Source organism: Malaclemys terrapin, chromosome 2 (assembly GCF_027887155.1).
Source record: "Malaclemys terrapin pileata isolate rMalTer1 chromosome 2, rMalTer1.hap1, whole genome shotgun sequence".
In the NCBI taxonomy this organism is placed as follows: Eukaryota; Metazoa; Chordata; order Testudines; family Emydidae; genus Malaclemys; species Malaclemys terrapin.
In genome coordinates this window covers 100,806,795-100,833,303 of record NC_071506.1, presented here as the reverse complement: position 1 = coordinate 100,833,303, position 26,509 = coordinate 100,806,795, and the positions used below count along the sequence as shown (strand labels likewise).

The 26,509-nt window shown below is 41.7% G+C and overlaps 1 protein-coding gene across 3 annotated transcripts in view; it reads right to left on the bottom strand.

The window, feature by feature from the left end:
- Positions 1–26,509, bottom strand: part of ZNF236 (zinc finger protein 236) — a 191,491-nt gene that overhangs the window by 88,499 nt on the left and 76,483 nt on the right. For all 3 annotated transcript variants that reach the window (XM_054020455.1, XM_054020456.1, XM_054020457.1), the window contains exons 13-18: positions 17,530–17,674; positions 15,277–15,537; positions 14,701–14,951; positions 13,915–14,016; positions 2,026–2,177; positions 498–601 (exon numbers count right to left, since the gene is read on the bottom strand). In XM_054020455.1, the coding sequence (XP_053876430.1) occupies positions 498–601; positions 2,026–2,177; positions 13,915–14,016; positions 14,701–14,951; positions 15,277–15,537; positions 17,530–17,674 (1,015 nt within the window). The remainder of the gene's footprint in view (positions 1–497; positions 602–2,025; positions 2,178–13,914; positions 14,017–14,700; positions 14,952–15,276; positions 15,538–17,529; positions 17,675–26,509) is intronic.

Sequence of the window (26,509 nt, the reverse complement as noted above, 5' to 3'; positions counted from 1 at the left end):
ATCTCAGTCATGGGCAATGAGAAGGAACTGAGTGCTGATTGCCCTTTATGCCCTTGGTACAGACACTCAGGGATCACACACGGTTCTGAAGGATATGGCTGGCCAAAAGACTCAGATCTCAAGTGCAGAGAGCACAGGTACACCAGGAGTGGAATACGTATCTTTACACATATGTTTATGGACAAACACTCTAAAGAATGTATGTTCCCACAACCAGCTTACTGAAATCTATTTGGAATAGTTCTCAGTGAGGATTCTCCATCACTTGAAGTTTTGTTCAGACTGTTGTATTACCTTTGTTCTCTAGGGTGAACCAAATGATCATCAAAAAGCCTTCACAAAGGATTTTTTATATTGGCTTTCTACAAAGTCATGGATCAATTTTTAGATGGCACTGCTGGTTTCCAACGCACTTACTGGTATTGGTCTTGACTACATTTAAATGGTAGTAATGTAAGAAAATAAGGTGACAAAGGCTAAAATGAAATATAACAGACCTGTATGAACGTCTGCTTTGATCTTCATTGTCCTCAAGAAACTGGGGGCGTTGGGCATGCAGTTCAAGTTCTTCTTGTGACTGATCTTGTATGAGGCGAGTAGTCTAGAAATCAAACAGAGATCCAAGATAAATCTTAAATCCAGCAATACTAAAGTCAAGGCACAGAAGTCTGTATCACAGACTTGTGGCAAGTGTACATCTCAAGTATTCAACAGAAATGGTATAAGAGCATAAATTTATAAATACACAAATTCTCTAAGAATTTAGACAGTGTATCTAAACATTAACAATGGGACCAACACTCCTCTACTGTGAAGCGAGGAGGGTAGCAAAAGTGCAGAGATGGAAGGGCTACTGGGGCTTACAAAACAGGATAAACAGAGCCAGTACACTACAAATTTTCCCTCTCACTGGGAGTCCCATCTATGTCAAATCTGCAATCAGGTCTTATTGTTTGGGTCATGTAAAGGGCAAAATCAAAAAGCAGTCACTCTACATAGCCCTTTCATAGGACTAATGACAGCATAGCCTCACAGTGAAGCTAGTACATCATGAAATTTGAAGGAAAAGGAAGCTCTAATGTAGATAGCTAGAAAATACTCACCTAACTCCTCTGGGGATACTAAAACCCATCTTTTGAGGTGAACTGGGGAGTTTTCATCTTACTCTGCGGCATGGGTCACTTGCAGGTTTAAACTACAGTAAATGATGGATTTTCTGTAACTTGAAGTCTTTAAATCATAATTTGAGGACTTCAGTAATTCAGCCAGAGCTTAAGGGCCTATTATAGGTGTAGGCAGGTGAAGCTCTGTGGCCTGCATTGTGCAGGAGATCAGACTAGATGATCATGATGGTCCCTTCTGACCTCAAAATCTATTACTCTAACTTTGCAGAGTTTCTCAGGTCTTCTGATCCCCGCCCAACATTCATCATAGGAGGATACGATGTGGTTGTATATTATGCAGTTTTATAGCGCAACTATCAGGAAAACAATCTCATAGTAGTTACAACATGCATTCAAGTTAGATACAGTAAGGTAATGCTAAGATTATATAATGGAAAAGCATGTCATTTGCAGCAAAAAATGAAAACAAAAACAAAAACTGAGAAACATTTAAAAGTCTAACCCATAAGAGTTGTTCCATAAATTAGCATAATGAATTTCCGATCTGTCTATGTAAGGTTCTTTCAATGACTCACATTAAGTGTATCCATAGCATACGCGTATCTTGATTTTTAGATTTAAGAAAGGAAACTGTCAGAATATATAAAATAAAGTGACACTTTTTATATTCTTAAACATGTGGACAGGGAAACTTATTATTTTGCCTTTTTTGTTTTTTTCCCCAGTTTGTTTTGCTTTTGTTGTGTTTTAAAGAAAAATGACTAAGCAAGAAAAGTCTTCTTGAATCTTCCCTCATTTTCTTGGTGCTTTACATGAACATACCCTGGAAGAGGCTAATGTCTTCACAAGGTCAGCCTCACAGAATGAACAACAATATATTCTCTCTTTCATAGATACTCACCACATTAATAGTCTCTGGATTAGGAACTTGAAGCAGATTTGGTTGATGGTAACTTGTTGAAAGAGCCTGAGACTCAAGTGTGCTTGAATCCTGTAGCTGCTGTACAGCTGAAAATTGATTCTGTTGATTGTAGCTATCATTCACTGTAAAACCTGTCAGAAATTAAAGAAAGTCAAAAGCCCAGAATAATGGAAAATGTACAAAATGTAAAACGGGACAAATAAATAGTGTACTACTTATTTAAATGGTAACTTCAAAAAAAGATTAAATAGTAATTTACAGCAGAAAGTTGTGACATTACACTCTTCACTAGTAAGCATAAGCAAAATACATAAGCATTCTGGGCATCTACTAAATATTCACAATAATAGGGTTACTTACCATTAGCTGGAGTTCTATTAGACAATCTCCTCCATAGAACAACAGTTTGAAGTTTCTTCAAGATGCCTCTATTACCTCAGAGCCATTGAAATTTTGAATTTCTTGTACGTAAGCATGCATGTGTCAAACAGGTTGACCCAGCTCCCTTTATCCATGTTGATATCACGCTCCCTTACTTACACTGGAAGCCAATCACAAAGATGCAAAGCTCAGAGGGGAGTATGGCGGGTGAGTGGAGGAGATGACCCAATAGGAGAACTCCAGTTTCAGATAAAGTAACCCCATTTTCTCCTACTTTGGATCTCCTCCACATATTCCCACTCTTTAGATTATAGTAAAGTAGTGCCTTTTAAAGGCAAGTTGCAAAGTAAAAATAAAATTGTGTTTGAGGCCATCTTTATCTATCAGTAATGTACATAAAGATGGGTTTTCTCTGTGGTTTTTCTTTGGTAATATCAGATTATAACCTTCCTCTTTGCTGAAGGAACAAATGGGACAGTGCCATCACAAAAGGCTAATTGAAAGCCAGGAAAGTATAGCTCAGATTTCAGCCTGTTCTGTCATCAACATGAAACATAACCCTTTAACAACAACAAACAACAACAAAACCAAGAAAAAGAAGACAGAATCTGATATTTCTAATAGAAAAAACAAGTACAAATTTTTGGTGGAAAAGAATCAGGCCATAATTATGCATCATTAAGGAACAGCAAAGGGTACAATTTTATTTTTGCTGTGCAGTTTGCCTTTAATGGACAACAGATGAAGATTATGAAAATAATGTAGAACTGTACAAGCATATCAAAATGACCACAACAGCATCAGAGCCTAAACAGCAATGCTTACAAAATGTTTGCATATTACTAAGCATCATTCATTGGGATGTGTCAGGTGAAAGCAGAAGTTTCCTTCCAGTTCCTCGTACGGTAGTTCTCACAACAGAGAAATACAGTTATCAGTATAGTAAAGTCACAAATAATTGTACGTAAAACTTGCAACTGGCTCTAGTTTATTTATAACTAAGCACTCGGTGTAACTGTGCAGCTTATATAACTATTTCTTTCCTAGATCAATCAAGGTTGGAAGAAAATAAGATTCAATAAAGTGAAATTCAGAAGAATCCCCAAGAAGAAAAGGACACAACTTCCGAACCACAACTCCCTCTTTTTTCTAATGGTCAGCTTACTTAACCAAGGCTGTAGATCATTTATTCACCTTGCTGAGGTAACTGCCAGACTCAAAAGGTACCCTGAAGAACAAAAAAGGTATCCTGAAGAACAGTCTCATGGGAGTTTAAAGTAATAATAGAGAAGATTGTTTGGGATCAAATTTATATCTGATAGCAAAGAAAATGTTTCAGAAGAACATATTCAGGCCACCTTTGAAAAGAACAAGCAATTCAAAAACAAAAATTATGACCTTTAGGAGAATTTGCACAATCATTCCCCCATCCAAAAAAACCCCAAAACAGTTGTTAAATATACCAGAAGAGACCACCTACAAATCCAATCAAGCCAAGATGAGGTAACGCAGTATCTTTTTCCCTAGACACGGGTGCTAAAATGTCACTATGACTGAACATCATCCATTTCACTTCATGGTTTTACAGTAAAGGGATTATGGACAATTTCCAAGAAATCCTGAAACAATCTCAAAGTTTCAAACAAAGTGCTCAGAAGGAAGATCTGTACAATCAAAGTTGTTGTTGGGTCACACTGAAGTATTAGGCCCTGCTTGTGAAAGAAGTTATGGACTAAATATAAACTGAAGATATAACAAGGAGTATCAGAGACTCACATTGGCCTGTTTAATTTCTTGTATTAAGATCATATTTCAACAGTTAAGATTTTAAAGGCATCTGGGAATTCAATACAGCAACTTCACTGTTCTGAAGATGCTGAAGGTATCTACTACTACTGTACTTCTACAGTGCATCTATTTTATAGATAGGGACCGTAAGGGACAAAGCAATTATGTGTCTTACCAACCATGTCTACACATGAAGTCTGTGACAGAGCAAGATATAGAACACAGATCTCCCAGACATTCAGTCCTGTGCTTTAATCAAAAGACCATACTCCTCTCCTGAAGACCTTATCTTCTTCCTTTACCAGACATGGAATAGGGGATATTTGGAATTGAGTAGAGTCCCAGGGGCCTATTACTTGAGAATCCCTGTTCGCAGTGTGTTGTACCAGTGATGGTCTCAGGATATCAGAAAGACAAAGTGTGTGAGGTAATTTCTTTTATTTGGCCAACTTCTGTTGGTGAAAAAAAAGCTTTTGAGCTTACACAGAGCTCTTCAGTCCCTCTAAGTGCTGGATGAGATGCTATACCACTTGCAGCATGACGATCAATTTGTGAAGCTTGCTCCTTCTTGGCTTGAGGACATCGTCCAAGAAATTTTCTTTCACTTCCACATGAAGTTATTAGAGAAACACTCTGGAAATCAGCTCATTATCAGAAAAAAATGTCTTGCATATAAGGACTACAGACAAACTATAGTATCCCATGGGAAATATGGCATTTGTATTTTCAGTCATGATCTGGAGTCTTCACTTCCAAAACTGATATCCTTTAAATGGTAACAATTTTCTGGAAAAGGACTGCCTCTGAACCTCCAAAGATATCTTCAAATGAAGAGGAATGGAGCATTTATATGTAGAAGCTATCAAGAAAAACTCAGTGCTTCATCATTCTTGATGTTGTCAAAACCAGCTCAAGTGAATAATGGATTATGGTGCTGGCCTATATTGCCCTCAGGGGAGGAAATCAAAACTCTTTAAAAAGTCTGAATAGTAAAAGGAAGAAAATCTATCTGAACAAAACAGGCACACTGTAAAAGGCTGTGAGCCCTACAAGAAAAATGTAATGTATGATCCTGGTAGGCCTCTATAGACCTGCGTAGGTCTATGTCTGTTCTCTGACAAATACAGAAAGTGGTTGGTTGTTTATTTGAAGTAGTAATTATGAAAATGTCAGAACACTCCAACATTGTTTTATTAAGAAATTAAACATTTAACCAATATATTTAACAAGAATTACAGCCTATAAATACCAAGGAAAGAAAATGTCTGGGGCTCAGATATCCTACTTAATTGGCAGGAAAAAGTAACTGAGGAGCATGAAGCACAGATGCAGACATAGGGAGAGGGTCGACCAATTTAACGCATGCATCCGCGCATATGCTTACCTACCTGAAATTCAAAAAAACTGAAGGGCTCCAGGATCTTCAAGGAAACTTCAAAGAGTTGGGAATCTGTGGATGAGATTCCAAGTAGAATAGGAGAAGTCTTATACAAATGAGATTTTTATTACGTTTTATAAAACATGTTGGGCAGCATACATTTCTGTGGTAAAAATGAGTATCACTAGGACTCCAAAAAGACAATTTTTTTGGAAAAAAGCATTTACCAATCTATATTTGCCAAATGACAAGGAACATACAGAAACCAAAGCATAAATTACATAATACTTTGAGATGAAAACTGTGTACTTTCTCAATTTGAAATGAAAGACCAAATCGGAAAATTAACAACTGGAGAAAAATCAGTAATTCTGCCATTTTTTTCCATTTGGAAAGATCTCAGATGGGATGGCCAATCACAAAATTCCAATGGACTTTAATGGATCCGGATTGGGCCTGTTTAATAAATCTAGAGACATTAATACCTTCTCTCAACTCTTATTTAAAATGCATTGTAACAAAGTATCAAAATCAGCAAAACAAAATAAAACATCCTAAATTGTATAACACACTGAAGTAATAAGAGGCAGTTATATTTTTATGAAGGGAGCTATTTAACTAGACAAGGAATCAAATTTAAAATTGAGGAAATGAAAAACAATAGTAAATCAAATCATTTACATGTAATTAGGGAGCATCAATAGGTATTATGTAATTAAGGTTGAAACTAAATGCCCATACGTCCAAATTTTAAACCACTCCTCAGTCACAATCAGAAACTGATCATCTTAAAGTTTTGCATACCACATTCTACATTCCACAGGTATTTTTCTGGAAAGTTTTGTAAATATCAGAAAAAGTTTTCACATGACCCATTAATGACCACAGGCCTTACAATTGCATGACCTCCATGAGGGCATGTTTACACTACAGATTTAAGTAGGGAGCTGCCCGGGCTTCTCGCCTACCCACCAGGAGCAGTGCCCTGAATGGGGAACTGGGCACTGCTGGGAGCAGGGGGGCAGCCAGGCTCTAGCTGTCCAGCTTTCTTGTCAATTAATGCTGGAGCCCTGAAATTGACAAGACAGCCAACAGCCAATGTAAGTAAGGGGTGTCTATATAGACACTGTCACGCTAACTATACCGAAGTAATACCTATGCCTCTTGTGGAGGTGGAGTTATTATGTCTGCAAAGGCCTATACTTTAAAAATTTAGGTGTATTCTTATTACTTAGCTAATTATAAAGGTATAAAAGAAAGAATCAAAAGCACTGGCTGCCGGTGTAAGGGCCTTCTCTTACTGTGACAGTCTGAGGCCTTGTTCTTAGGCTAAGGCCTTCGGTTAAGCAGCAGAGGCCAGCCATAAACCGGAAAGTGTATAGTCACATCCTTACATTCCAAACTAGTCACACTGAAATAAGGTGCTATTGGGCTGTTAGGAATACAATCCTGTCCTAATATTCTTATCACCTCCAAAAGAAGGAAAGAGCCTAAAAAATGTAAAAGGAAACTTAGTTTAATAGCATCCTGTCTGGCAAGAACTCACTTATCAATAGCTGGAATGTAAAATCCTCATTTCTGTATTGATCTATCACTGTAGTCTCTACTTCCCTATTGTTTGTCTGTATAATCTCTATCTGGTTCTGTAATTGTTGGGTGTAAACCAATTAAGGTGGTGGAATATAACTGATTAAATAATCATATTACAATATGTTAAAATTGGTTAGTTAGCTATACCATAACCAATTATTTGACTGAAAGTTAAGCACAACTCAAGTTTTACTATATAGTCTGCAGTCAATCAAAAAGTAGGGGGGAAATAGGAACAGGGAATGGGGGTGGGGGAATTGAAATCATGTATCGCTAAGGGGTGAGGGATGGGAACAGGGACACAGGCAAGGCTCTATGGTGACAGAGCTGGGAAGGGGGACACTAAGGAAGGAAATTGGAATCATACTTGCTGGAAGTTCACCCCAATAAACATCGAATTGTTTGCACCTTTGGACTTTGGGTATTGTTGCTCTCTTGTTCATGCGAGAAGGACCAGGGAAATGAGAGGGTGAAGAAATGAGCCCCCTAACAGGCACTTACATCAGCAGGACAAGGCGGTAGTCTGTACTTAGGTTAACGTAAGCTACCTTACGTCAACCTAAATGAGTAGTGTAGACCAGGCTGGAGTCAGAAATAGGGGTAGGAAATCAGGTGGAAGTATGTCAGGGCAGAAGTCTAGGATGAGATATAGTAGGGGGTATTAGAAGACTGGGGACTGGGAGGTACATGGAGCAATGGCATGAAGTAGCGCTCACAAGTCTCCAAATGAAAGACATTGGAGAATATGGGATGAGGACAAGGGAGATGGGCAGGACAGACAGAGCATCCATCCATTATAGGTTGAAAGGGACCTAGAGGTACAGAGGAGATAAGACATGGAATGGTAGCAGGGCAGAGAGGACAAAAGGACACACAGGTGCATACAAGGGACTAAAGTGAGGTGTTGAAAGGGTGTGGCATGTTTCAGAGGTAAGAAGAGAGATGCATGCAAGGAGACAGGGGAGAACAGATGTCTTGGGTGGGACATAAGAGGTATTGGAGGAGCCCCCAGGAGATCTATCTGAGTTGAGAGGGGCAAGAACGGAGGGAACAAGGAACCAAAAGGGAGGGAAGGAGTTTATCAACCTCAGAAACTTCTAAAACCTTTGAACATTAAAAGTTTGATCTCTAAGAAAACTTCAAGAACTTTTTACATGTGGATAAGAGCCTTCCTGTAATCATCTGCATAATCCACTACCCACCGCATATCCCATCCAGGTATATATTTCCCCATCACACACATCTCTCTTCTGGACTTGCTGAAATTTGCAAAAGATGAGCCCCATTTTGGTGGGCCTTGTAAAAGAACAGAACTTCCTTTCTGCAGACTTTATATGACAGCCATATTAAAAACTTTTGACACTCATTCGAAGACATGACCATTGCTGAACAAAAATTTATTTAAAAAGAACTGAAGTTGAAAGTAAGTTCCAGTGGAGTCTAGAGAAAAGACGGTTACCTACCTTTTCATAACTTGCTCTTTGAGATGTGTTGTTCACATCCATTACACATTAGGTGTGTGCGCGCCGCGTGCACGGACACGGAAACTTTTTCCCTTAGTGGCTTCCGTTGGGTCAGCAGGGGAGCCCCCTAGAGTGGTGCCTCCATGCCAGTGCATGCATACCCCTGCCGACCCGACCCCTCCCCCCAGTTCCTTCTTGCCGGTGACTCTGACAGAGGGGAAGGAGGGTGGGAAGCATAATAGACGTGAACACATTGAGATGGATGGAGCGGGCTATACAGAAGTCCCACAGGAGAAGAGCCTCGCGGCAGAGGGGAGAGGAGCAGGCTCCGCCCTGCTTGTTTATATAAAACATGCCGGTGGTGTTGTCTGTCAGAACTGTCACGCTGTGACCTTCCAAAGTAGTGTGAAAGGTTTGGCAGGCTAGACGAACCGCCCTGAACTCCTTCACATTGATGTGGAGCAACACTTCATCCCTGGACCACAAGCCCTGTGTCCTTAGGTCCCCTAAGTGAGCCCCCCAGCTGAGGTCTGACGCATCTGTCACTAGCGTCAGAGCAGGCTGCGGTGCAGTGAATGGGGATACCCTCGCATACTACTGGCTGATTCAGCCACCAGCGCAGGGAGTCCAACACCTGGGCAGGAACCGTCACGACGAGGTCTAGGGGATCTCTGCCCGGGCGATACGACCGGGTGAGCCAGGCTTGTAAAGTCCTGAGCCTCAGCCAAGCGTACTTGATCACGTAAGTGCACGCTGCCATGTGCCCTAGGAGCTGCAGACAGCATCTGACGGTGGTAGTGGGAAACCTTAGCATCGAGTCTACCACGCGTTGGATGGCCAGAAATCTGGGTTCCAGGAGGCTCGCTCGCACCTGCACCGAGTCCAGCACTGCCCCGACGAACTCCAGCCTTTGAGTTGGTATCAGGGAAGACTTGGGCCCACTACGAGGAGACCCAGCCTGCGGAATGCATCCAGGGCCACCGTCACATGGGAACAGACCTCCTCTTCAGACTAACCAGTGAGGAGCCAATTGTCGAGGTACGGGTATACCCATATTCTCCTCTTTTGCAGAAAGGCTGCAACTACTGACGTGCATTTTGTGAATATGTGGGGGGCTGCCGCCAGGCTGAATGGGAGGACAATAAACTGGTAATGGTGATGGTTTATGGTGAACCGCAGGAATAGCCGGTGAGCTGGGTGAATGGCGATATGAAAGTATACGTCTTTCATGTCAAGGGCAGCGTACCAATCCCCTGGATCCAGGGACGGGATAATAGTGCCCAGGGAGACCATACGGAAGCGGACCTTGACTAAGAATTTGTTGAGCCCACGAAAGTCTAAAATGGGGCGAAGGCCCCACCCTTTGCCTTGGGGATAAGAAAATAACGGGAGTAAAACCCTTTCCCCCTTAGTTCCTGAGGAACTTCCTCCACCGCACCCGCCTCGAGGAGCGACAACCTCCTGCATAAGGAGTTGCTTGTGAGAAGGGTCCGTGAAGAGGGACGGGGAAGGGGGGTGGGTAGGAGGGAAGGAGAACTGCAGCGTGTATCCCATTTGTACCGTGCATAAGACCCAACAGTCTGATGTTATACGGGATCACGCATGGTAGAAGTGGGACAACTGGTTCAAGAAACATGGGGAAGGATCCGGGAGTTGGATTGGTACACTGTCCTCAAGCGCACCTTCAAAACCCCTGCTTGTTTCCAGGCTGGAGCTTGCCCTGGCCCTGGTTAGGCATGTTGTTCTGCCTGCGCCTATTGTCCCTGCTCCTGTCTAGGACAAGGCTGGTACTGCCGAGGCGGTTGAGGCTTGAACGACTTCCCAATGGGGTGTGCATTCCCAATGACTTGAGGGTTGCCCGGGAGTCTTTGAGGCTATGCAGCCTGGCATCAGTCTGATCCGAAAAGAGGCCAGACCCTTTGAAGGGAAGGTCCTGGAGGGTATTCTGGACCTCTGGCAGGAGGCTCGAAGCCAGAAGCCACGCTGAGCTTGATTGTTCTGGCTGCAGCATCTGCCGAGTCCAGAGAGGCCTGTAAAGAGGTCTTGGCTACTACCTTTCCCTCTTCTACGAGGGCCGTAAACTCAGGCTGAGAGCCCTGGGGCAAGCGGTCCTTACATTTTTGAAACTGCCACCCAGGAGTTAAAATTGTGCCTGTTCAGGATCGCCTGCTGGTTTGCAATCCGTAACTGGAGGCTCCCAGAGGAGTAGACCTTCCTTCCGAAGAGGTCCAAATGTTTAGCCTCCTTGGCCTTGGGAGCCAGGGCTTGCTGACCATGACGTTCCCGTTCATTAACGGCTGAGACAACAGGAGAACAGGGGGCCAGATGACAAAAAAGGAACTCGTAGCCCTTGGAAGGGGCAAAGTACTTCCTCTCTACCCCCTTGGCCATTGGTGCGCTGGAGGCTGAGGTTTGCCAGACGGTCTTGTAGTTGGTCTGGATTGTCTTTATGAGCGGGAACGCAATTCTGGAGGGACCCTCAGGGCTTAGGAAGTCCACCATAGGATCCTCCTGCTCAACCGCCTCCTCCGCCTGTAGGCCCAAGTTCTGGGCAACCCTGTGGAGCAGCTCCTGGTGCGCCCTGTGGTCGATCGGAGGTGGCCCCAACATCACAGTGCCCGCCACAGCCTCGTCTGGGAATGAGGAGGAGGTGAGGAGCTGCTGTGCCTCCTCCACCTGCCCTTCTTGCTCCTCCATATAGGCAGGGGGCACATCTGGGTCCTGTCGGGTTGATTGTCCCCGGAACAGCACCAGGCTCGGTGTCGCTTCCGCTCACCAATGCTACGGAGAAGCGTCCGGCAGTCTGGACACCGTGGCCTCCTTAGCTGTCGAGAGGTGCCTGCGCGGGGACTGGGACCGATGCACCGAATAGCCGGACCTCGAAGCTCTGGTCCCTTGCTGTTGATGATAGGCCCACAAGGTCCAAAAGGGCCATTGTCCTGGCGGGCCCCATTGGGATTGCCACACGGCCTGGGGCTCCCTGTCCGCTGGCGCTCTGTGGACGTAGCTCAAGTAGCCTGAGTCGACCTTGGACTCCGACCTCGATGGTCAAGGCGGTGCCGTGGCTTGGTGTCGTCGGGAGGCTGCAGAACAGCTCCTCACCGACCGTGATTGGTGCTTTCTGCCCAGGGCCGGCGACCTCGGCCTTATGTCCCTTGGGTGCCGGCCTAGTGACGGCGCCGGGGAGCGGTGCGCCAACAGGGCAGGTACCGCATGCTGGCTCAGTTCCTGTGCCACCAAGTCCCGCTGAATCAAGGGCATCTGGGAGTCCACCGAGGCTGAGCTTGACCGGGACCGGCACCGGGAGCAGTGCCGGGGCGGTGACCTCGAGCGGCACACCATTGCCTGCTTCCCTCTGGATTGCACCCTTGGTGATGGTACCAGAGGCTTCTCCTTGTCAGGGAGGGGGCTTGCTGCCGACAGCTCGATGATGTCCTTTGCCACCTCAAAGGTGTCTGGTGTGGAGGGCTGTTCTAGGATCTCCTCCAGCCCTTCATTGGCACTCAAACCACTTAGCCCGGGGCTCAACGGGCCTGCTGGAGCCACTGGTGCCGGTGTATGTACTGGGGCCGCACTGCCCCTCTGAGCGCCCAGTCCCTTGGAAGGCACTGCCTTCTTACGCGCGTAGCGCCCCCTGTCGCCTTTTGGTTGCCCTTTTGACCATGCTGGAGAGGTCAAACGGTGTTGGGGCCTGTCCTGCTTCCTCGGTGCCACAGGCTTATGGTGCCCCACCGGCGCCAGATCACGGACTGATGCCGGGGCACTACGCGCTGAGGACGCCGGCGCCAAAGATAGATGGTCCGAGGCCGAAGGTTGCAGCGCGGCCTCCATGAGTAGCTGCTTGAGGCGAAAGTCTCTCTTTCTTTCTTAGTCCTGGGCTTGAATGCCTTATAGATCTTGCAGCACTCAGTCTGGTGCGCTTTCCCCAAATAACAGAGACACGAGTCGTGGGGATCACTAATCACCATAGGCTTGTGGCACGTGGCACGAGCCTTAAACCCATGGGCCTGCGGCATGTCCCGCAGCCTGGGGTTGGTGCGGGAAGCAACTTCCAGACACCTCTAACAAAGGAGGCTTAAGTATCTAACAACTAAGAAGTGCTAACTAACTACTGAGAACTGCTACAACTGTGCTAAGGGATCACTCGCAAGTGAGCGAGCGAGTTGTTCCAATGCTGCCACGGATGGTAAGAAGGAATTGAGGGGGGGGGTCGGATCGGCAGGGGTATATATGCACCGGCATGGAGGTGCCATTCTAGGGGGCCCCCCTGCCGACCCGACAGGAGCCGCTAAGGGAAAACGTTTCCAATGTCCGTACACGCAGCCCGTGCTCACCTAATGTGGAATGCACGTGAACAAGAACTCAAAGAAGAACATGCAAAATTATTATGCTTCCTTTAAAAATGTATTTTACAGCTTCAAAAAGCTCTAATGTTAAGGCATCTAAAATGATTAGTTCAGGGATCCAGCCAGTTCTATTATCCTTCCCTCACTCACTCTAATACCATCAGATTTACACTACTTGCCCAACCTTGATAACATCCCCCCAAAATTTGCAAAAATGCATGTAAACATCAAAATAATAAATTAATAGGAGATTTTTGACTTTTGCATATACACCCTGATATAACACTGTCCTCGGGAGCCAAAAAATCTTACCAGGTTATAGGTGAAACCGCATTATATCGAACTTGCTTTGATCCACTGGAGCGCGCAGCCCCGCCTCCCCAGAGCACTGCTTTACCGTGTTATACTGAATTTGTGTTATATCGGGGTAGAGGTGTATTTTTGCAAATTTTAAAGGGCACTGCTATGGCAGTATGTAAATTTGATAAACTAATGTTGTGCATTTTCATCAATAATCTCAAAGTGCTTTACAGACATTAAGTAAGCCTCAACGCCTTTGTTGTTTAGTTGAGACAGAAGATTCTATGACGACTGCTCATGATCACTCAAACTAGGAACAGAATACAAAATGCCTGACTATAAATCTCATGCTGTAACCACTAGATAGAGATCATTTTAAAGGAAAACCTAGATAAGTTTAAATAGCCGAAAACTCATTTTTTTCAGATCACAAGGTCTATTTTCAAAATAGTTAAGATCAGGTTTTCAGTAGGTCTCTTTATTGTGCACGCACGAATGGGACAGCTAAACACATGGTTACCCATATTCTGTGTGCACAGAATTGAAGCTTTTAATAATTCTAACACTTTAGGGCCAAATTTACTAAGAGCTGTAATTTTAAAATGTTTTATCTATAACTAACCTTGTGATAACCCTTGCTGATCAAATGACTGCTGTGTTAGAGTTTGCTGTTCAAATTGATTGATGTTCTCCTGTAAAGCATGTTGGGATGTCACAAACCTATCTGAAATCAGGAACATAAATTCAAAAAAAGAAAATGTAAATTAATTAGGTAGATATACAATTAGTCAGAAGTAAATTTATTTAATATGTCATTATTCAAGCTTTTAAAATCTTTTTTATTTTAAAATTATCTTTTAGGTGTTGTATTGGGTTTTTTTTTTTTTTTAAGTTTTAATTTTTTTAATCAACTCTACTGATCAACTGCGAACAAAAACATCTCATTTACCAGATCTACATAACTTTCTGATACTGGCAGTGGCAACTAACACAATATTTTGTATTCTTTCCACCAACTGTGCACGTGTGCTTTGAGAACAACCTGAAAAGTTGTGCTGGAAGATGGTGATTTAGAAAAAAAATGTTTGTATAAAGTATCACATAGCATATTTTTGTGATATATTGTTTAGATTTGTTTGCCAAATAGAAATGGGTAAGGGTTAATATACAATATTTTATATTTCCCAGTATATTTTACACAATTATGAAAGGTAAGAAAAATTAAGTCATTTACATAAATTTTAAGTAATTATTGTACACTTTTACAGAAAGTATATGTTTTTCTAAACCATTATTTCAGATGTCTTAAAACCAAATTCATAAAAGTTTTCAAGATAAAATCATTTAAGAACTTCACCTAAAACTGATTTTTTCCATTAGTGTAGTTTTTGATGTTCTGAATATATACCTTCATCTTGCTCTAAAGGTTGGTCAGTCAATTGTTGTCCCAGTCCTGTTTCTTCTGTGGCTACCACCTGCTGCTGGTCTAGTTCTAAAATAGCTTCCTGATCTGTAGTGACAGCTTCTGGCTGCTGCAACTCATCACTTTCAATCTCTACTTGCATCTGAGTGGAAACATGAATGCTCTGCTGATCTACTGTTGAATCATCTATTGAAGCAGCTTGCTGGTGCTGCTGAAGCTGCTGTGCAAGCTCATACCTGAGAATGAAAGGAGAGATCTTTTATTAGCAAATGATGCACACGCACCTAGACACTATTTTAGCGCTTTATTTGACCTTTTTACTATTTTATCATCATTGTACTAAAGCAGTGCCTAGGAGCTTCAGTTGTAGACCAAGACCCATTATGCTAGATGCTAACAAGGGCTTTTTCCTAATTAATTATGCCTAATTACTCTTAACTCTTTTAGAACCCAGATAACAATACATAGCCCCTAAATCAAAGCTAGGTTTCAAGGAAGCTTTAAGGATGAACTACTGCAATGTATTGACAGAGTTTAAAAAAAAAAAAGTTTTATACCTACCTATGAGTTTTCATGTGCTTTTTGCAGTTTAATGAAGTTTTGAATGTTTTTTGACAATATGGACACATATATGGTCGAAGATCATTATGGATCCCCATGTGTCGCCTGAGGCTACCACCAGTAGTGAAAGCCCCATTACATATAAGACACTTAAAAGCTTTCAATCCAGTATGAGTTCTAATATGCGCTTTTAGCACTCCAGCCGAGACAAAACCTCTTCCGCACTGAGAACACTTAAATGGCTTCTCACCAGTGTGTGATCTTTTAAAAAAGATAAAAAAAGCAAAAGCACAAATTGGGTTTGATTTCTCAATGTCATTAACAGCAAAATAAGAAAAAACATAACCAAAGAACATCTAACATTTTGTTCAACAAAACCTGAAAATAAGTTAAAAATGGTTATATAATTACACTTAAGCACGTAATTATAGGCAGAGTCGGTAGAAACTTCTCACTTACAACTTTGCCTAACTTAAAATATTTGAGCTGAAATTCTGCATGCCAACCTTCTGCCTATGGCTGATTGTTAAGTATTACTACTACTGGAAAATTTCAGCTAACACAATTCAGCCATTTCCAAGAATGAAGTCAGGAAAAAATGCTGGTGACTTTTTTTGACCTCTAGTGCCACCATGTTTGGAGCAGGGACTTGAAATTGGGCTGGGGTAGCCTTTATATCCAGGATATGCTTTTTGCTGTTCCCATGAAAATACATGCAAATTTAGTCAACTCTTTGAAAAAATCTCAGTCTGCAAATGCTCAGTTGAGACTTGCAGCTAAATTCCCTGAAGTTTTTGTCCACTGTGAGCGTACTCCAACTCAGGGCTGAGTAGGCCCTGGGCTGCTGTGAGCTGAAAGCAGAGGGACTGTCTCTTCTGTGCGCACACCGCCCTCCCCAACCTGATTGGGTCCAGCAGCTCCCTAATTAAAATGCAGAGTCAGACTGGGATGGGGGGAGGGGCAGATTGGGAGAAGGAACGAGGGCAGGAAAATGCAACTAAGAAGTGGGATATTGAAACTGGTAGCCAGTGGGTGAAGGTGAAGACTGAGATCAGATGAGGAGCTGATGGGGAGGGAAACTGAGACTAGCTGTGCAAGGAGACCGGGGCTTGTATGAGAAGCCTGAGTGGTAGAGAATGGAACTGGAACTGGAACTAAGGAGACATGACTGGATCAAGCACAATTTGGAAGCGATGGGGCACAAAGGATTAATCTTGTAGGAGAGGGGAAGTAGAATTGGCAGAACAGTATGACTACTACACCACACTCCCTATAGAGCCTGGAATGGAATCCAATACTCCTGAGTCTCACCATTCCTCTATCCGCAAATACCTGTGAAACCTACTAGCAAAATGTATATCTCATCCCCTACTAGTGCTGATCCACAGAGAGGATGACAACCTACTATTGCTGTAAATAACCTCAGTTAGCTCAAAAGGCAGAGGTCTGTGTAGTGGATCTAAAGGTTTCAACTCTGCAGATGAACCATGTGGGTGCCAATATGATGACGAATGAAAATTTGTTTTTCCAATTTGCTTTTTTTTAAAAACCAAGAAATTACACACACACCCCATTCACACAAAGCCCATACACCCCATTCACACAAAGCCGACCTTCAAAAAACATTAAGGTTGTAAAGTCAAGCACTAAAAAGTTTGGAAATGCCAGAATTAAGATTGCCTGTTTAACCTTATGGTCTTTAATTACATGATCAGATTTTTCCCCACAGGAATTATGCATAATGCATACCCGAAATTATTTCTTGAATTTAACTTCAATCAAACAACCAGTAAGAAAGTATGCACTGATAACCACTAGCTGTGAACTGTGTGCACAGAAGAATGTGCATGCAGTTCCAAGCCCAGTTAAACACATAATTGGCTCCTTTAACATAACTCACTCAATTCGTGCAGTAAATGTCCATACAACTGCTTGCACATTTTTGTACATAATTTAGAAAAATCAGGCGCTTAAGAGTCAATAGGATAAATTCTGCACTAATATCCCCAAGCAACCCCACTGACATTGATGGCAGTGCACAGCGTACAAGTTAGCCAAAAATCTCGACCAACCTGACTGCTTAAAGTTAATTCTGTAGTTTCACTAGCTAAGGACAGCAAGATAATAAAGCTGAAGCCTTAGCTAAGGAGTCCTATATAAACACCTCCCACAAATTATTCTTCCATTTTAACTGTCCTCACATTAAATAAATTTTATTAAATACATTTCCTTTCTCTTTTGTGTTTATTTTACCTGATATGTTGCTTAAGATGGCAAGATTTTTTATATGCTCGATTGCAGTAATAACACTTGTATGGCCTGTCTGCTTCATTTCCAAAACTATTATTAAAATAACTTTGGAAAAACTGGCTATTCCTTGGGATTGGCTGGATAAGACCTGCATGTATAAAACAAAAAGGGATCATTTGGTAAAGCTGCAATGGTATAAAGAGATTAACCATTTTTAAAAACAATACATATTATTAAATATAATAAATCGGTAGTAACAGAAAAAAAACCTAAACATTTTTACAGTATCTATTTAAAATTACGTGTGGTACCTTAGCTGCACAATTCCTTCTAGCACTAGTGGCTCTAGCCCCTTATAATCCTATATGTAATAATATAATCCTAGGAGTCCATATTAGACATTTATTTCCAACAAAATCCAAAATAAATTCAATAAAACCCAATTTATTTACTAATTCACTACCAACTGACTGAAGTCCTATATACGGATCTTATTTCAGTCATTTCACATGACACTTTAATTAGCTAGATTTCATTTTGTCCCACTGCTGTGTAATTTTGTTGCATGAGATTTAACTGGAAGAGTTTATATAAGTGATACCCCATCACTGCAGCACTGGTCTTCCTCACATTACATAAAACCTACACTTGAAACAGAGAATGGAAATTACCAATGCTTCTTTGCCCAACATCTACCTCCACTAATTGGTGGTTATCTTTTCAGTGTCATTAGAAATTCATTGGGGGAAAAAAACGAGCAAACCTTATTTAAACAGATGCTGTTTATACACTGTACCCTGAAGACAGCCAACTTCAGCTCTGCAAAATGAGGAGAGTTCCTGCTACTAACTGTCCAAGTCTTAGTCTTAGAAGATACACAAAAGAACCCTTCTCAAATGATGTGACAGAATGTGGGGTAGTAGCAGATTTCTCAACTAAAAAGGTCCAAAACCATTCACACATCTTTGAACCGAAAATAGAGTACTGTGCATAGCAGTAGTGTGCAATCTTGTAAAAAGTTACTGTACAAGTTACTTTTTTACTAAGAGGCTACATAAATCTGTTTGTGCTGCTTAAATTCACAGAAATAGCCAGTTTTTGCCATCTTCTAGCTCAGGGGTTTTCAAACTTCATTGCACTGCGACCCAGTTCTGACAACAAAAACTACTACACAACCCCAGTGTCCTGTATTACTCTAGATTCTAGAGTCTAGAATCAGGAGCATTAGGGGGCGGTTAGCAGGATAATTGCCCTTGGCCCCATTCCACAGGGGGCCAAGCAAAGCTAAGTTGCTCATGTGTTGGCTTCAACCCCGAGCAATGGAGCTCAGGCTTCATCTTCCAGCCCTGGCAGCAGGAAATCTAACACCACCCCGGGCGACCCCATTAAAAGAAACTCGTGACCCACTTTGGGGTCACAACTAGGGTGACCAGATGTCCCAATTTTTGGGTCTTGTTCTTATATAGGCTCCTATTACCCCCCACCCCCACCCCGATTTTTCACATTTGCTGTCTGGTCACCCTAGTCACAACCCACAGTTTGAGAACCACTGTTCCAGCTCTTCAGGCTGCCCACCCATCATTCTTCCTAACAGGTGTTTTATTTCTCCCCACAAAGGGAAGTTTAGAGGGTTTCTTCTGCCTGGCTCCATACTGCTAACCTTGAAGGTAAGAGCATGAGAGGAGAGGAACATCCTTTGGGATTAAAAACAGCAGCTAAGAAGAGAATATGTGACCAATGAATTTCTTTCAGCACTGTTTTGGAAGGGATGGGAGGAGAACCAGGAGAGGCCTACAGGAGATGATCTGGGTCTTCTAAATCAAGCAGGAACAGAGCTTCCCTTGGCAAGTGCCTTTCCTGCTGTGCAGTTCCTAAACCTTGATAGAAGTAGAGCTCCTCTCAGTAGAGACTTAACAACTATAGATGGCAATTGCCTCCTCCTGCAAACCTATCTTTGTCCTCTCCAAAATAGTTTTTCTATCCACTTTCTTGCAACTTAGGATCCATATCACAGTGGTATGGAGATACCATATCAATTTTCAAATTGTACAGGTGGCTCCGCACAAATTAGTATTTGGAGATCTCTCTCTCTCTCTCACACACACACACACACACACACTCACTCACTACAGGCAGGTGTACCGTAGTGGAAAAGCATGTATCCAGTCCACACTAGAACCATCACTCATGCTACCCCTGGCACTCAAAAAAATATTTGGAAAAGTAATGAAAATTCCTACTGTGAACACAGCCAAATATTCTCTAATTATATCTATAATTGATCAGATGAATGAGAAAATGTTTGAGGTAGCCAGGCAAGACAAGAGACACTTTACCCAGGATGCAGCAACTTAACCAGATATTTTTGAGAACTTATTCTTTAAAATAACATTTCTTCCCAACCAAAGGCAGGAATAAATAGTATTGGACATCAGTCAAATTCATAAAAATGACTGAAGTCATAATGGCACTTTTTGGTCAATACTTTAATAAAAAATACCATAGGGAACATATAAAGAAACCTGCCTTAAAATATCTGGACCCAAGAGCAAACGAATGAATAAATGAATAAATAAATGGATGAATGAAAAATATTTTCAACAAAAAATAAAACCTACGTCTTTTTAATTTTCTGTCAAGAAACAGTTCAACCATACCACCAACACAGAGCAAAGACATTTGCAGCTTGGAATTTCTTGTCACCATTCACAGAAAAGAAAATGATAGTTCTCAGAACACTTAAATGTCACCAGAGGGAAGGTGCATGTGCCACCTGTTGGAGGAGTAGTAGAAGTTCAGATTCCTACACAGCACATTTCAAACCGGGTAACGTGCAAGAATTACAATATATCTGTAACAAAAAACAACTACTTTTCCATATATTTCACAATTCTTAACATTTAGAAATGTGCAATTTAATCAAATCAATCTAATCACTGAAGACATTTTAATTCCACCACAGAACAAAATATGCTTCTATTTCTTCTTTGGTCTAAAAAATAAAGTTACATAGTTGTACTTGAAATTCACTCCTGGCTGATCTGAATATTATACCCTATGACTAAATGTTTTGATGTAGTCTAACATGATTAGTGTCAAGAGATTCTTAAAACAAAAACATGTAGGAGGGTGTGGAACCAACATGTATATATTCCTTTTACAAAGGGAAAAAAGATTTTACAAATTGAATAGGCAAACTGTCTTCTCTAAAATATTAGCAACCTTTAAGAATTCTTAAAACCAACAGAAGCACAATGATCTTTCCAGACAAGCAATGATAATAGAGTAAGAATACTATCAAAATACAAAAAAAGCAAATGCACTACTGTGTACAGAGTGGCTATGGACAGCACACTAGACAAGGCAGAGGAGAAAGTGACAGATCATTAGTGAAGTTAACAGGACTGGAAAGATTCATTTTGCTACATCACATATCAAAACATGAGCATCTAAATTTCATAGCGCACTCAGTGATCCCCTGTTCAGTCACTGATTTGCAGTGGCAGTAATGAATTCTATAATGTTCTCAATGGAAAGAACTGACCTAAGAAGAGAAAACTGTTACTAACCTGTTCTGTAACTGTTGTTCTTTGAGATGTGTTGCACATGTCCATTCCACTTCAGATGTGCACACCCAGTGCACAAAAGCTGAAGATTTTTCCCTTTGTGGTACCTATGGATTTTTCCCTTTGTGATACACAGGTGGTCTTTGCTGCTCCATGCTGCTGCACAATGGTATAACGGTGGAGCCACCTCCACCCCCTCAGTTCCTTCTTACCAGACAGACTCCAATAGAAGTGGGAAGGAGGGTGGGTCATGGAGTGGAGATGTGCAGCACATCTTGAAGAACAGTTAGAGTAAAGGTTAGTAACTGTTTTTTCTTCTTTGATTGAATGCACATGTCCACCCTATTTCAGATGACTCCAAAGCAGTTCAAACTCCAGGTGTCATTCGTAGTCTACCTGAACAAGGACTAAAGAACTACTTGAGCCAAAAAAGCTGCATAACCTGCATGAGATCCTGTAGAGTGCGCTCCAATCCTGCCTGGAAGGGGCACATTGGCAATATAATAGTACAGGCATAAGCAGGACAAAATCCTCTGCACTGAGAATGAAAGGCCTTTCATCCTGACCACAACTGAGACGAACATGATCTAAAAGACCTAGTTCTGTCCAAGCAAAAAGCCAATACCCTTCTGACATCCAAGGTATGGAGCCTCTCCTCACCCTTATGAGAATGAGGATTAGCAAAGAATGTCAGTAAATATATGGCTTGATTGAGGTGGAATTCCGATACTACTATAGTCGGGAATTTCAGATGCAGACATAACTATTTTTCCCTTTGTGATACACCCAAACTGCGTAAAGAGGCTCAGCTATCAATGCTCCTAATTCTGCAACCCTTCTTGCAGAGGTAATAGCTACTAAAAATGATACTTTCATAGAGAGCTGCAGCAAAGAGTAGGTAGCCATCAGTTCAAAGGGCGGACCCATCAACCTTGTCAGCAGCACATTTATTTCTCCAGGGAAAAATATGGAACAAGGTTTCAGATGGAACAAGCAGTCCAAACCCTGTAGACGGAGGTTCAGATATGTAAAACACCCATCTCCTTTGACCCTAAGGAGACTCATTTCCACTTCAACAGGTAAGCATACCTAGTAGATGTCTTTCACCTATTCGGGAGAACATTTGGTACATTCCTTGAACACCCTGCCTCCTGAAGCATTAACAATGGAGAACTCAGGCTGTAAGATGGAGAGCAGCCAAGTGGAGATGTAGAGGCGATCGAGGTCCTGGGAGATCAGGGTAGGTTTCAGAGGTAGCGTCAAACGAGCCCTGGCTGAGAGACTCAGCAGACTGGAGAGCCAATGCTGGCAAGGCCACACTGGAGCTATGCGGATCATGCAAGCATGAACCTGCTTTAGCTAAAGCAACACTCTGGAAAGGAGCAAAATGGGGGAGAAGAAGAGGGAGGCAGGCATACATCAGATTGCCTTTCCAAGACAGTAGGCAAGCATCCATCAGAGTTCCCTACCTGTGCCTTGCCCTTGAACAAAAGAGCTGAGACGTTCTGTTGAGATGAATAGCAAAACAGGTGTATGTGAGGGACCCCCTAGATCTTAGGAATCTCTTGTGGCTTTAATGGATTGCCACATGGAATCTCACAATATCCGGCCTGAAAAACCACTTGTGATCTCTGCTGAATGATCTGTTCAGGGCAATTAGATGTATGGTATTGGTGATACAAAACTCCAGAAGATCTATTGCTTCTTAACAGAAAATCTGATCTGGGCCCTCTTTGTCCTTCCATGTAGAACATCAATGTAATGTTGTCCATGACAACCTGTAAAGTCTCTTTCTTGACGTGAGGGAAAAAAGCTTGACAGGCCAGATGAACAGCCCTCCAAGCTAGAAAAAAAGCAACTGTAACCAAAGTCAATGTGGGTAAGGAAGGGCAAAAAACTCCCATACACATGTTGGCTGGATTTATCCACCAGTCCAATGAGGCTAGTACTCCTGCAGGTACTTGAATGAGCAGATCCAATGGGTGATGAGCCAGGGAGTACAATGAGTTTAACCAGCTCGGCAACTTTCTGAAACAAAGTCTGGCATGTTGAACCACATATGTGCAGGAGGACATGTGCCCCAGAAGTCTGAAGCAGGTGGGTTTTTGTTGTTGTTTTTGTAGCTGTTTATGAGCTTTGAGATCTACGGAAATGTTTAATATTGTCTGGAATGGCTGCGGAAGGAATGGCCTGTAGAATCTGGGACGACCCCATAAGTTCTATTCTCTGAACTGGGGAGAACAGTGACTTGTCCTTTTTATCAACAGATCCAGAACCCTGAAAAGGGATCAGTTCCTGGATAGACTGACTTTTACTTGGAGCTTGGCTCAACCTTGTAACAGTCAGTCATCCAGGTAAGGAAATATTTGCATATCTGCTTTCCTCAGGAATAAAGCTACCACAGCAATGCGTTCTGTAAACACAGGAAAGCAGACAGCCAAAGGATAGGACCATGAACTAATAATGAATATGGTTGACCAGAAATCTTAGGAATCTCTTGTGGCTTTAATGGATTGCCACATGGAAATGTGTGTCTTTCAAGTCAAGGGCAACATACCAGTTGCCATGATCAGGAAGGGAATACTGGAGGCTAGGGTTATCATTTTAAACCTTATTTTCTTTATATGGTAGTTCAAATTTTGCAAGTTTTGCAAATTTTCCCAGAGTACACCCTGTTCTTCCCTGAGTGCTTAATAGTGGATAGTACCGGGGACCTTGATCATCTAGTGGAGCCAAGTCTCAGCTGCTTGCATGAGTTTGCCCTTTTGCATTTCTTTCTTGACACCGGAGAAGGGGATCAGTACTGACTTTCAGAAGCCCTGTCCATAGGGCCACTCCTCACTGATGCCAAAGTACTCGGTGTGTGCCCTGAGTGGGAATGTTCTGAAGGGGGACAGCGGGCAACCTCCTTGAGACTGTGATGCAGTCTCATTTCTCTGTCCTTTTTTGTCCAGGGCTTGAAGTCCCTGCAATCTGGCAGAGTTTTCTAATGTGACTCCTGCCAAAGCACTTTAGGCAGGTGAACAAGGGTCTCTCACTGGCAAAGATTTTTTGCAGCTGGCACACAGCTTAAACCCCAGAGACTGATGCATATCCCTGTACTGAATATTGGCAGCCTGAGAATAAGATGGAACCTGCTCCAAGAAAACAAAGACCAAAAAAAAAAAAAGAAAAAAAAAAAAAAACCAGCAACAAAAACCACTACTAATCTAACATATGCCACTAACTATGTGCAGTAAGGAAGATAATTTTTCTGTAACGCGAGAGAAACTTGCAGTAGCAAGTCAATGTCCTCTGACTACCAAACACAGGCAGTAAAAAGGAACTGAGTGTCCAGGGTGGCTCCATCATTTATTCCATTGTGCAGTAGCATGAGGCAGCAGACGGCACCTGTGCTGCCCCCACAGGTACCGCTAGGGAAAAATCTCCAACTCTGGTGCACTGGGTGTGCATACCTGAACTGGAAAGGACATATGCAATCACTCGAAAAATAATTATTGATGCTTCCAAAACTCTGAACAAATGGAACTTAATTGGTCTCTATGGAATGGTAACTATAAGAAATAGTAACCACTTGAATATTATTTTTTGAGGATGGCGGCAGTCTAAATACAAGTTTGAAAAATAACTGACTGCTGAATTTACTTTGTCAATTCTAAGAAACAGCCAAGCAAATCTTATATATTCTAATTGTGTAGCAAGAAAAACCCTGAATCTCATTTTCTCTCCAAAGCTGAACCAGTAAACAATACTAAATTACTTCTCAAATAAATATAAAATATTTACAATTATTTTAACGCACAGTAACTAAAGCAGTTAAATTTAAAATAGAAAATCAGCAGTAAGGATATCAACATATGTACATTAAGCTTTTCATAGGCCCTTTTTAAAAAATGCTAAAGCTTTTTTTTGTGGTAAGATAAACTCAAAAAAAGTGTTACTTCACTGTTGTTAGAACTAAAATGAACTGATCAGGCCATGTTCAAAGGAAATGAAAATGTCAAAGAGAAAAAAAATTCTGATCAGCTCAGCTCATGTGTCACTACAACAAAGTAACTGGAAGCTGCCAGATCTCCCTTGCTGGATTCACCCAGAATGGGGGTGTCTCCAGCTGGAGCAGAGCTAGCATAAACAGTTCCTATATTGCCCCTACCATCATCACCCATAGCCCGGTGCATACTGGGCTGGGGAGAGGGCATGGCTGGAGCACAGGGTTACTAACCATTTCAAGGACTAAGATTTAAAAGGTGTATTGTTAGAACATGTTTGTCACTGATTTTCAGTGAACTATGCTGGTCCTGACACAGTGACAAACTGTGCACAGTCATGTGCATTTTAAATGCAACATTTAAGAGCTTTTTAGACACTTGGGCCCAAATTCTTTTCCGTGTCCAGTCTTCGCTGCAATAGATTACCATTTGCAGCTCCTTATTTCTTAGCCAAACTCTGTGCTGGTGCTGGCATAGTTTAAGCTTAGTCTTGACTAGCATTTAAAAATGTGCTAGTCAAAAGCCTTTGCTAACATGCTCTACAACTCTACCCAATTCCTTGTCCACAGTAGAGTTTTAGAACATGTTAGCAAACACATTTTAATATCGCGTCTTTAAACCCTAGTCAAGACCAAGCTTAAACTATACCAGTACCAGCACAGAGTTTGGCTGAGAAATAAGGAGCTGCAAATGGTAATCTATTGAAATGAAGACTGGACCTGAAGATAATTTGGACCCAAGTCTCTAAAAAGCTCTTAAATGTTACATTTAAAATGCACATGACTAAACAGGACTTTTATTAAAGCTACCTTTATTATATAAAAAACTAAAATAGGATTGTAAAACTATGATATTATTGGCAGTTTCTCATTTAAAAAGAAGTATGGAGCCAATCTGATTGTTATGGCCACGTTAATATCTTTAACAATTTAATAATATTCTAGGTCTATAGTTTGATCTTTTTCATTCGAAACTCACATGGTTATCGTACTCTCGTTGGAGTTTTGAAAATAATACTATGTTTAGTATATCTAGTTTAAGGTGGTCAAAGCAGAAAACTGCCCATCACTAATGGAATCTAAATCAACTATATTTAGGTGAAAATGTAAGTATATACCGATAATATCTTGTCCACTGTCACCAACCTGTTATTTACAATACAATCCTTCATCTAAAGCTGAACAACAACTAACCTTTTCCAACAAAATGGTTTTAAAAAGTGATAAATCATATAACATCCCATCCTATGCCAAAATAGAAACATGCCATGGGAGCTTTCTATAATATAGTCCCATGTTAAAATGTTATCGCTAATGGAACACTAATTCAACTGAGTTCACACTTACACAAAACCCACTAAAGCCATATAAAATTATAATTGTATCAAAGAATAAATGCGATTAGAATAAGGAGATTTTAGAATATGTT